General features: G+C 41.7%; 2 protein-coding genes across 4 annotated transcripts; one reads left to right on the forward strand and one right to left on the reverse strand.

The window, feature by feature from the left end:
* The first annotated feature begins 238 nt into the window (after positions 1 to 238).
* Positions 239 to 11,320, forward strand: LOC115768740 (phosphorylase b kinase gamma catalytic chain, skeletal muscle/heart isoform). Of its 3 annotated transcripts, none has more exons than XM_030713424.1 (10): positions 239 to 628; positions 1,338 to 2,127; positions 4,712 to 4,890; positions 4,959 to 5,243; positions 5,315 to 5,405; positions 5,474 to 5,610; positions 5,700 to 5,797; positions 7,917 to 8,540; positions 10,437 to 10,595; positions 10,696 to 11,320. In XM_030713424.1, exons 2-10 carry the CDS (start codon positions 2,036 to 2,038, stop codon positions 10,828 to 10,830), a joined length of 1,800 nt encoding a protein of 599 aa, XP_030569284.1. In that variant the 5' UTR covers positions 239 to 628; positions 1,338 to 2,035; the 3' UTR covers positions 10,831 to 11,320. The 3 variants fall into 3 exon arrangements, with proteins under 3 accessions (XP_030569284.1, XP_030569286.1, XP_030569285.1); XM_030713425.1 differs by lacking the exon at positions 7,917 to 8,540 and adding an exon at positions 6,855 to 6,938 and having other exon boundaries at positions 243 to 628; XM_030713426.1 differs by lacking the exon at positions 7,917 to 8,540 and having other exon boundaries at positions 242 to 628.
* A 73-nt stretch (positions 11,321 to 11,393) lies between these two features.
* LOC115768741 lies at positions 11,394 to 12,322 on the reverse strand. The gene is made up of 2 exons (XM_030713427.1): positions 11,802 to 12,322; positions 11,394 to 11,714 (listed from the first exon to the last, which is right to left on the reverse strand). The coding sequence occupies exons 1-2, from the start codon at positions 11,905 to 11,907 to the stop codon at positions 11,479 to 11,481; spliced, it is 342 nt and encodes a 113-aa protein (XP_030569287.1). The 5' UTR covers positions 11,908 to 12,322; the 3' UTR covers positions 11,394 to 11,478.
* Positions 12,323 to 12,334: the final 12 nt, after the last annotated feature.

Consider the following 12,334-nt stretch of genomic DNA (forward strand, 5'->3'; position numbering starts at 1 on the left):
CAAGCCCGTTGTGGAGTATTAATAAACCGTAATCATTAAGCAAAAAACTAAATGTTTTTTTCCATAAACTTTGCTTCAATCGTAGAAAACAACAGAAAATTGTAAACATTTGCCCAATTATTATAAAGTCTGTTTCATATTTTTTACAATTGTATTCTATTCAACAACAAAAACAAAAAACAAACGAAAACAAAACGTAAAGAAAACTATAAACTCATAAATATATACGTGTATGTCAAATAAACAAAATTAAAAACAAAAACAAGAAAAAACATGTCAAATGTAATTGAAGCAAGAAATTCAAACTCTGCAACGGTTTTTGTTCTATAGTGGCAACGCTGTGCGCGCGCTGCCACATCGTTGGCTATCGGTGACTATCGCACAGCTGGCACGTAACTATCGCACGATAAGAGCGGGTTGCATTGCGTTTTTGTATCGGCATATCGGTGCATGTGCACTCGATATCGATAGCTGTTTTATTTGTGGTACTTGTAAATGTTTCGGTAGTATTGTGATTGTTGTGTCCAAAATACAGGCTTTTGTTTGCCTATTTAATATTGCTAAATACCAACTGAGTTAATTATGCCCGCAACGTTTCAACACTGCAGCAGCTGTTCGTGCGTCCGGTGTATGTGCAATGCAAACTCCCCTCGCCAACTGTATTACTTTTAACCTTAGTTGACATTGAAATGTACCCGCTAGAGGCGGAGACAGTGCGTCGGTCTGGCTGGCTGGCTGCCTGCCTGTACGCTGGTGTTGTGTGTTGTGTGCGCTAGAAAAGGAGAACAAACCTCGAATTGAAATCTGCAGCCCCTTGGGACATGTGCAGCGCGCCTTCAACTTACCAAAAAATAAGAAAATTAGTGCAAATGATAAGCAATAGCAACAGTGACCAACTCACCTGCGGCAACAAAAACACGCAAGCAAAGCAGCGACTGTGACGTCGACTGCAACAGCAGCTGTGGCAGAGACGACGCTCGAGTTCGGTTTCGTCTGTTGGCCCGTGTGTCCGTCCAGTGCTAGTAAATGTGCAATAAAACTGATCAAAACAAACAGTTAATATAGTGAGTGCAAGAGAGTGTGAGAGAGAGCGAGAGAGAGTGTTGGAGGGGAAGGGGGTGTCTGTCTGTGTGAGTGGGAGTGAGTGCATGTAATTAAGCATGTGAACGCAATTGTCGCCATTTATTGGGCCACGCGTTGTGTAATCATTCATAAGCGCAAAACTAAAAAAAAAACCTAAAGAAAAAAAGAAATGCTAATTCTTTTTTATTTGATTTGATTTTTTGTTATTTTTTTTTTGTTTTTGTTGTTGTTCTGTTTAAATCGATTTGTTGTAGCTGGCATTCGTTATTAATTAAATCAGCAGCCGCAGCGGCAGCCGTAACAACAGCTGAGTGTGAGCGAGCCAGCGAGTGGGAATGAGAGAGCAACAGCAGCAACAGCAGCCCACATTTGACTTATACAGCAACAACAATTGCTGCTACTGCTTCTTCTTATACCAAGTCAGCCACCAGCCAGAGCTGCAAAACACCGGCACAACAGCAGCAGCGGCAGCAGAGGCAGCAGCAGCAGCAGCAGCAGCAGCAGCGGCAGCGACGCCAACGTCAACGATTTGTTGGTAATTAAAAGCAAAAAGAGAACTGAACAGCGCAGCAGCAGCGCTCGCAGCAGAGCCCCCCCTCAAACGCAGGCATCGGACAGTTGTCGGCACATAACGGAACAGATTCAATTCGTGCACTGATCGCATCGCAACGCGTCGCGTCGCGTCGTTTATAAAAATAGCAGCACGCCAAAAGAGCGACAGAGAGAGAGAGAGAGAGAGAGAGAGAGAGAGAGAGAGCGAGATTTAACGGTGTGGGGGGATTATTGTTGAATTGGATTCTGTCGCCAACACACAACTGCGGATTTGGATTACAATTAACAACAACAACAACAACGAGAAGAAGGAGAAGCAGAAGAAGTGAAAGAAGAACAAGTGAAGTGCGCTGTTGCCGCTGCGCCGTCTGAGAACGTCGCCAAAATTTCACTCGATCTAATGGCCAAAGACGAAGAGGACGATCTGCTGCCCGACAAGGATGCGGCCAAGGGCTTCTATGCCAAATATGAACCCAAAGAAATATTGGGCAGGTAAGAAATACCTTGACTTAATAAAGCTACAAGTTTATTATGCATTAAAAAGGGACAGAAAGAGCATAAAGGTTAAGGCAAAAAAGAAAGCATCCCGATCTCAAAAACATGATCCAGATCCCGCCTTTGTCCCTCGGTCCTTCGATATCCGGAACTACTTGAGCTGGAGACTTGAAATTTGTCTTATAAACTCACCTTAAGCTACGCGGATCGAGCCTCTGAGTTCTTCTTGTCAATAACTCATTTTATTTCCATATTATCGAAAGTTCCTTTTGTTCTCATATAATCGATAACTCCTTTTATTACCATATTATCGATAACTTCTTTCTTTTCCATATTATCGATAACTCCTTTCATTTTCTTATTATCGATAACACTTTTTATCTACAAGTTATCGATAACTCTTTTAATTTCCATATTACCGATAACTATATCCATTTCCATACCATCGATAACTCTTTTTATCTACATATTATCGATAACTCCTTTCATTTCCATATTATCGATAAACATTTGTTGAGACTTGGGATAGCTCTTTTTAAGGATAACTCGAAGATTATGAGAGCTATCCACACCAAACCTGGTATGCAGGTTATATATAGTTTATACGAATAAAAAATATTCCATTTATCGGATACAATTCCCCATTCTCGCAAATATCGAACAATTTGAATAAATAGTTACATCTATTTCTGTTCCCTCGACTAGATAAACGCTTCGATCTCGAGAACCTCTTTTAGGTCCTTCCAAGTAGCACAAACTCTTCTCGAATCATTGATAACTTGCCCAGTCTCAATTAAATCGTTATCGATAACCACTTTGCTGAGCATTTATCGAAGTTTCTTAGGAGCTTGAGAAGCCAACTTTTGGTCTGTAGTTTCTGGCATAGTCACAGAATCGAAATGGATTCACTTTCGTCTCCAAATAAACTAAAAAATGCAAAAATCGATAACTGGTCCGATTTTCATTATATTGTTATCGATATCCTGTCTCTTGTCCATAAATTGAAGCTTTTAGAAGCCAAAGAACTCAACTTTCGGTATGTACTTTCACAGAATCTAAATGGATTCACTTTCGTAACAAGAAGAAGAAAGAAAAGTGAATTTTAAGAGCTTTAAAATAATCGATAATCGATAAATTTGCCGCAATTCCATGAAATCGATATCGCAATTGTGTTTTTTTTTATTCTGGGAAGTAAAGGAAAACCTCTTCCAAAGTTTTCTCTGTTCTCAGATATTCCGAGTACTTGGATATATCCGGGCATTTGGGGTATTTGGATAGAGCATTCGCTGGTTCAGTCTGTGCCCGGAACTATTGTTGATTTATTGTTGCTCTTTTGTGCCGACTTGGCGCAATTGTAAACTTTGTTTATTTCAATTCATTTCTTATTTGATTTATTTGATTTTTTATTTTATTCTTTGTTTTATTTCCATTTCGCTTTTCTGCAACGAGTTGCCCAATTATTGCGCTATGACTCAACGCGTTGGCGTCTTCGAGCTCGAGCTCGAGACGTGTGAACTGTCGCGTAGTACCCCAAAATTCATGGGAATTAAACCCAAAACCAGCTACCTACCTCCCTTGGGGGGGTAGAGGGCGTTGGCAAGAGGCGTAGGGAGGGGAGGGGAGCGGGGGAGAGCTCTGTTAATATGAAGGAAGACCCCATGGAAGCAAAGCCCTGGTCAGGCCCTATGGAGAATACCCCACGGGCAGTTAACACTCTGCTAGAGTCTAGTGAAGAATCCCCCTCTACTAGACCCTGTGCAGGATATACCCTATGGATGATACCCCCTGGAAGATCAGCCCCTGCTAGACCCTGTGCAGGATATACCCGCTGCTGGATGCTCCCCTGTTAGACCCTATGGCAGATATCCTCCATCTAGATCCCCGGTGAAAGATACTCCTCTGATAGATCATGTGCAGGTTATGTCACCTGTTAGTCCCTATGGAAGATATGCCCCAGCATAGACTCCTCTGCTGGAACCTATGAAAGATTCCCACCCAGCTAGACCCTTTGGCAGCTGCCCTCCCCGCTAGACTCTGTGGAAGATACTCCTCTACTGGATCCCATGGATGATTCGCCTCTGCTAGACCCTGTGAAAGATAATCCCCTGGCAGATAGCCCTTCTGTTATCGCCCTCCTGCTAGACCCTATAAAAGCTGCCCCTTCCCCCCGCTGCTGGAACCTGTGTATCTTTCGCACCCTGGCGCATGGCCCTACCCTCGGTCAATATTTGCTCTATGGCACCTTGAATTGAACTTGAGCTCGTCAAGAAATGCTGAGCATGGAGCAGAGGTATCTGGCATCCGGTTACGACGTGTGCAGCTCGTAAAGCTGTAACTGATGTAAGCAACTTTTTAGGGCCTCAGACCTTATCGGGATTAGATAGCGCCAATCTGCAGCGCCCCCCCCCACGCCCTGCCTCTCCCTCTCTCTGTCTTTAGCATGCCTGCATTCCCCCCGCAATCCCAGCACATAGATGACTGTTAGCCCTTGAAATCCCTGGACAAGCTGCTCCGAATCTTTGAAGCAGCAGATACTTTGTTTAAAGATCGTTAATAACATTGATTATTTGCAATTTTGCAGGGGCATCAGCTCGACGGTGCGACGCTGCATTGAGAAGGAGACGGGCAAGGAGTTTGCGGCCAAAATAATTGATCTGGGCGCCACGACAGAGGCGGGCGAAACGAATCCATATCACATGCTCGAAGCAACCAGACAGGAAATCTCAATACTGCGCCAGGTGATGGGACATCCCTATATAAGTGAGTGAGCCCAGCCACAATTCCAAATTAGAGCCATTACCAAAATGATAATATATACATTTTGTTAGTCGATTTGCAGGACGTGTTCGAGTCGGATGCATTTGTGTTCCTTGTGTTCGAGCTGTGCCCCAAGGGCGAGCTCTTCGACTATCTGACATCGGTGGTGACGCTCTCCGAGAAGAAGACGCGCACAATAATGCGACAGATATTCGAGGGTGTCGAGTATATACACGCCAAGAACATTGTCCATCGCGACCTCAAGCCGGAGAACATACTGCTCGACGAGAATCACAATGTGAAGATCACAGACTTTGGCTTCGCCAGGCAGCTGCACGAGGGCGAGAAACTTACAGGTGCCAAACCGAATGCCCGCATTCTCATCAAAATATGTATTAACTCGTCTTCCTCTCTCTCGGCCTTGCAGATCTGTGCGGCACGCCGGGCTACCTGGCGCCGGAGACGCTCAAGTGCAACATGTTCGAGGGCTCGCCGGGCTACTCGCAGGAGGTGGACATGTATGTGAAGCATAACTCGACCAATCCTTGCCCGAATAGCATTAACAATTGTTCTGTTTATGTTGCAGTTGGGCCTGCGGCGTCATCATGTTCACGCTCCTGGTCGGCTGTCCGCCGTTCTGGCATCGCAAGCAGATGGTGATGCTGCGCAACATAATGGAGGGCAAATATAGCTTCACATCGCCCGAATGGGCTGATATTTCAGGCAAGGCTACAGCACACACACACACACACACACACACACACACACACACAAACCTATAGCTATTATATGTATTTCATTGTTGCTTACAGAGGATCCCAAAGATCTGATACGCAAATGTCTAGTCGTTGATCCAGCGCAACGTATCACCGTCAAGGAAGTATTAAGACATCCATTCTTCAATCAAATGGTAAGTGCCGGCAATTCGCTGCCCAGCTGCCGGACCCATACGCCAGACTCTAGGCATTACTATAGCGTATACAACTATATACTAGTCCGTATGTTTAGCCATATTTAGCCATAGTTCCGGCTACACATTCAGATTCAGGTCTCACCTTAACTATATATATATATTTATCTAGTCTTAAGTTTATGCACATTCGGCACGGCATAGCTCATAGTTATCTAGAGATAAAATCCCAAGTTTACCGTTGCCTTTATCTGGCTTCAAGCTAAAGCTAAGTCTGCCAGCCAGTGTTAGCTATTTTCTAGCTAAATTCAAATTCTCAACTGGTTACAGTTTTTGTTTCTTTCTTTGCAATTCTTTGGCAAACACTGCTCGGACAAATGTCTCTAATACCCCACCCCCTCCCCCAGCCCCTTCCGCGCCCCTTACACTCTCAAATACACAAATGTGACTCACAATTTCCACAAGCCTTTATTAACTGCTTTACAATATCTATAATAATCATAATAATAATAATATAATCCGCCTTGCGAGTTGCACTCGTATTGCAACTGGAAAGTACAGTGAGCACTCGCAAAGAAGAACGTTTCTTTATATTTGATTTTAAAAGCAAATTTAAATATATTTCCTTAACACAATTCAGTCAAGTTTAATTCTCTTCTATATATATATGTATCATGTCTGACTTTCGCACTACGCGAGCGTTCACTGTACTTACATTTCCTCGGCTTTTTTTTTTAGAAATATTTATTTTGAAATTTCCAATGTTTTGCCTTAAGTTAAGCCCACGCAAAACCCCAATTATACATATATCTATCTATCTACTTTTTTTTTTTTTGTTTTTTTTTTCATTTCTTATGTTTTCAACTTTATTATATATACGTACATTTTTCTCTTTTTCTTACATATAAACAATATAATACAAAAAAAAAAAAAAAACATATATATATACGTTTATTTTACCAAATCGAAACACACGAATACGAATCGAAATGTTTTACCAAAATGTATTTTCGAACACTAAAAATGATTCAAAAAAAAAATACACTGAAAAAAAAAGCTGTTCGAGCAAAACATTGATGGCCTCAAGCGCAGCCTCTCGACCAAGTCCAGAAGAATGAGTCGCATCACTGAAATCGCACTGGTAACGAATTATTTCCGGACTAACCCCCAAATACTCTGTAACAACTACAACAGCAGCAGCAGCAAGATAATAATAATAATAATAACAACAACAATAATAATTGAGAAAAAACGAAACACAGTCACATTCAATTGTTGCATTTTGTGTTATATATTTGCATTGTGTGTTCGATTCGATTCGATTAACAGCGAAATGTTTTGTTTGTGTTTATCGATTAGTTTTTTTTCAGTTTATCGTAATCGTAATCGTGCTCGTTATCGTTTTTGAATGCGTGCCATTTATCCATTTGCATCACCCTAAAGTTACGCATATAAGTATGTATGTATTTAATGAATTCTCTTAATTGCTTTAAACATACAATTTATTTGCTTGTCTCAATATCAATATGTGTTCGTTGTTCCCGTTGCGTGTGCATTCCGATTGCGATTCTTTTCTTTTTCACATTTATCGATAAGCGATAACGATGACATTAACAGCCCAGCAGCAGCAGCCATTGTGCATGCATGCCAACTCTGTCTAGCATCTGGCGTTAACATTTACACGAAACTCACCACGACTGTATATGTGCTGTATACTCTTATACTGGCTGCATGTGTGCGTGTCTCTCTCTCTCTCTTCTATTAGCATAAGTGAGAAGAATACCAAAAAAAAAAAAAAAAAGGTGCATATAAAGAGAAAGAAAGTTAGGCGCGTTTTTGGAAATAGAAAGAAATCCAACAAAATATGTTTAAGTTAAGTCTAATTAATAGAGTACACATATGTATATATTATATATCATTTAGAGATATATTTTTAGTTTTATGTTTATTGTGTGGTTTTGTTCATTTGATATAACCTAACCTAACATTTATACAATTTTGATTCTTCATTTTCTTTGCGTTTTTTGCCCAACCCAACACCCAACATATACGCGCTGCCTGCACTTTGACTCAATTTCTCTGAAAAAAAAAAAAAACCAATACAAAATGTGATAATTAGGTTCTAATGAACGATTCAACGTATATGCAGCAATTGCATTCAAATACCAGACAATACCTCAATTATCCAGGCAACGCTGCGACCGCTGGCATCGGTATCGGTTCGAGTATCGGCATCGGTATCGGTAACGGTGCCAGCTCTAGCCACAATCAGGCAGCCTTTCGCTATAACCAGCTGAACAGTGGCAACGCTGGCTCCTCCTACATCTACTGCAGTGCGCCGCAGAGCTCGTATTCATCGAATCGCCTGCGCGACGTCGCCGCCAGCAGCAGCAGCAGCAACAGTTACATTGCCTCGGATCCAGACAAGCAGCAGCAGCAGCAGGAGGCAGCGGGTGCTGCTGGCCATGCGACGGCAGCGAGCAAAGCAGCAACAACGTCCAATTCCACCTCTGCCTCCGCCTCCTCGATGACCTTGACGGCCACCGTTTACTATCAGCAGCAGCAGCAACAGCAACAGCAGCAGCAGCAGTTACAGTTACAGCAGCAGCAGCAGCAGCGCCAGCGACCGCAGGCGGGAACAGTTATCAAGGCGCGGCAACAGTTGGGCATCGATAACGATAACGATAATTATGAGAGTGCGGCAAATGCAAATGCAAAACATTTATTGTATTCATCAGTGCAGGCAGGTTTTTCCTATTTTTTGTTTTTTTTTTTTTTGTTTTTGTAATCAATTTATGTTAACGTATCAATTTAGTTTGTACACCGCATTCTTTATGCTCTTTAAACGAAACGCGCTTTTTAGTTGACTTTGACTAGTGCCATCATCCAATCAGAAAACCCAACACACACACACTTACTCTTTGGCAGCGGCACCCACACACACACACACACACACACACACACACACACACACTCAATGCCCATCGCTTCTTTCATTTCACCTAAGCACAGTAAAATGTAGCAGGACGAACTCACCACACTCACACTCACCTTCTCGCTCTCTCTCTCTCTCTTGCTCTCTCGCTCTTTCGTACTCATTCATTTCTGCAACGTTGGCTCTCTTTGATACTCTATTTGCCAGCCTGGTACATGGAACACTTGTTTAGTTTGTAACACTTACGATTAATTTTATAATATTTATAAACAAATTTATTTATTTATTTATTTTTTTGTTTTTAGCTGTTACTAGTCGTATTTGATTTATAAAAACTGTATTATATGCACCTTTATAGTATGTAGTATATATATATATACATAGCTTTGGGTTAACTGGATGTAGTCAATTTATTAATTTATCAAGAAAAAAACAAAATAAGTGTTAAGAACAAAAACGCTTTTGCCGTTTAATCTGTCTGGTATTCTCGTATAAATATTTGTTGTGTATCACTAATCATAATGCTGTTGTAGTTTACGCCTTCTGTCTCTCTCTCTGTCGCTCTCTCTCGCTTACTCGCACACTCTCTCACTCTCTCGTTCTTTGGCTTTGCATGCATGTTATTTTCCGTTGTAACTGTTAAGTACACCTCTGAGCATATGCATACATACACCACATATTCACATAGATACTATTTGAACAAGAACAAGAAATAGAAAAAAAAAAAAAATAATAATTACGCTTACCGATTCACTGACGATGTTTTTTGTTTTGTTCTTAATTTCTCCTTCTGTATGATTTGATATACACGTTTTGTTTTGTGTGTCATGTTCTCAATATTGTCAGAGTCTCAACGCCCTTATAAGATGTGTGTCTATAAGTCGGTGTTGTGGAGACTCCCTTGTGAGTAAACCAAAAAGTCAAATTGCCAACAAAAAAAAAATTAAATAAAATCCAATTGATAAACAATTAGCTACCTTACAGTATATACATATACATATATATATATAATTTGCCATATTGTTAAATTCTATATCTCTATATATCTAATATATATGTATGTCTATAATTATGTACATATATCTATATATTTGTGTGTGTGTTGTCCTTGAGCGCGTTCCGCATGCGCTCTCTCTCTCACTCGCTCACTGAATTAACAGTTACGCCTACTACCCAAACACAGCACACTTTTGAGTTGATGGGATCCCGTTATTTGTTGATTTGCTTTTGCTTTCGCTTCTCACACACGAATACACCACAAGCACACCCGGAGAGAGACACCGTGGTCAATTATGTATTTCCCACTCTCTCTCTCACTCTCTCGCTCTCATAGTCGCATTAACATGATATGTTAAATGCACTGCATTAACAGCACGTAATTAACAGCTTAGTCTAATCTAATACGAATGCATCAACTAAGCCGACACACACACACACACATACACACCCACACACACTCACACTATTGTAGCGCAAGCTGTGTTCGCGTGTAAAGTCTTTTAACCTTGCAAACCAAAACAAAAAACACGCTCACCGAATTGTTGTATCGAAATCTGCTAACGTTAATCACATTAATCCAAGGCGTATGAACTAAAACTTAAAAACGAATATAAAACAAAAATTCTAACAATTAAAATATGAATTACTTAACCCATAACTAATTGAGCCACATCCTCTGTGTGGTTTTTTTTTGTGTATATTTAGCTGCGGAAACAAAGTCGCTTCAATGCGCGCAAAAAGTTCCAATTTGCCATATTAGTGATACGCGCTGTCATCAGGATACGCCGCCTGCGCTACACGGCCGAGCCGCTGCATGTCGAGGATGCCATACGCGATCCGTATCGCGTCAAGGTGCTGCGCAAGGTAAGTGCACGAAATACACACGCACACACACACGGGCGCCTTACAACACTGTTCCAAACATTTATCCGTTTATCCATTTTGTTGTTATCCGCCCTGACAGGTTATCGATGGCTGCGCCTTCCGCGTCTACGGCCATTGGGTGAAGAAGGGCGAGGGCCAGAATCGTGCCGCCCTGTTCGAGAATACTCCGCGCACCGAGCTCCATGCGCTCTACATAAACAATCTCAGTCGATAGGAGACGGCCAGCCCACGCACACAAAAGCGCAACAGTTACTAAACAAGAAAACTACTAAGAAAATAATAATATTAATAATTAGAAAAAAAAACAAAACAAAACAAAACAAGCAAGAGACACCAAAACAACGTGCAGAACTTATCAAAAAAGTAAACGGTTTCCTTTAGTTTCTTCCGATTCATTTTGTTCTGTTCATGCGCGGCCAATCCCATTGTCACACACAGATTACGTATGCATACATACACACATACGTATGTACGTACGTATGCATGTACAAGATGTATAAGAGTTTAACGAACTGTGTTGCATAACATAAAAACTACGCTAACAGTGCATATGTATATAGTAAAGTAAAAGAGCAACAACACACAGACACACAACAATATCAACAGTGTAGTTAACAGCAAAGGCCTTTTGCCCAATGCCCACAGCAACAACACACATACAAACATACATAGATGCATATGTATTTTCTGTTAATGATTTTATTAAATTATTTAATTGTATTGCTAAGCGTTTACTTTTTAATTGTTATGTTGTAGTATACAAAATAAATAAAAAAAAAAAACGAAAAAAAAACACCAAAAAAATAACCAAAACAAACACACCAAAAATGGATGGAGCAGCGCTCAGCGATAACGGAGAAATTTAAATCAGCTTGTTGCAGTCGTAGGTGCGCTCACAGCACTCGGGGAAGCTGCGATCAGTGTTGACAAAGTCGCGCAGCTTACAGCCCTTGCGCGGCGCCACCGCGGCACATGTGCGAAACTCAACATGTCCGTTATCCAAACAGGTGACGCCAGCGCAGAGATGATTCGGCGCCTTGCCCGTCTGACCGGGCGACATAATCGAATTGGAGTCCAGCACGCACTTGCCCGGGTAAGCTAAACAATTGAACGAAGGTGAATATGTAAATATACATATATGTCTGCCGGATAGCTTGCAGTCAATCCAATTGGACATATACTTACTGGGATTGCTGAAGTCGGCGCGCGCAATGGCCGCCTGCGCGCTGTGGCTGGCCAGCGCTAGGATAACGGCGCAGGCGAGCAGAGCGACAAAATTGTGCTGCGACATCTTATTGGAATGTGGAATGTGGAACGTGGAAGGGGAATTGGAATTGAAATTGAAAGCCGCTGTTGCTGATTGGGCTGTAAGTCCGCAAGTGCTGCTGATTGGGATGCGGCGGCAATGTTTTATACAGAAATCAACGTTCGCGTGTTATCAAAAGCCGCAGCTTATCGAACGGCGCCAGCTGCAAGCTGAGCTGCGAGCTGCGAGCTGAGCCGACTTGACCTTGTCCAAGGCATATACCGCTCCTGCTCGCGCCCATTGCCGTCGCCCGGTTTAACGGCAGCTGCCTGTTTGGCCGCTTTTTTTTTTGTTGTTTTTTTTTGTGGCGACTTCCCTGCGGTTCACTGAGTACTTAATTATATTGCGCGTATAAATAATTTTCTGATGTGCTTCAATTTATACACATATATATTGACATATATGTATATAT

The sequence above is a fragment of the Drosophila novamexicana genome, unplaced genomic scaffold, assembly GCF_003285875.2.
Source record: "Drosophila novamexicana strain 15010-1031.04,08,12 unplaced genomic scaffold, DnovRS2.1 tig00002010-arrow-arrow-pilon, whole genome shotgun sequence".
In the NCBI taxonomy this organism is placed as follows: Eukaryota; Metazoa; Arthropoda; class Insecta; order Diptera; family Drosophilidae; genus Drosophila; species Drosophila novamexicana.

Bases quoted from the DNA above. Each gene is read 5' to 3' on its own strand.
- LOC115768740 (XM_030713424.1), top strand. From the start codon at position 2,036: ATGGCCAAAGACGAAGAGGACGATCTGCTGCCCGACAAGGATGCGGCC. The intron at 2,128-4,711 runs GTAAGAAATACC...GCAATTTTGCAG, and splicing joins CCCAAAGAAATATTGGGCAG to GGGCATCAGCTCGACGGTGC. The intron at 5,611-5,699 runs GCAAGGCTACAG...TGTTGCTTACAG, and splicing joins CGAATGGGCTGATATTTCAG to AGGATCCCAAAGATCTGATA.
- LOC115768741 (XM_030713427.1), bottom strand. From the start codon at position 11,907: ATGTCGCAGCACAATTTTGTCGCTCTGCTCGCCTGCGCCGTTATCCTA. The intron at 11,715-11,801 runs GTAAGTATATGT...TCAATTGTTTAG, and splicing joins CGCCGACTTCAGCAATCCCA to CTTACCCGGGCAAGTGCGTG.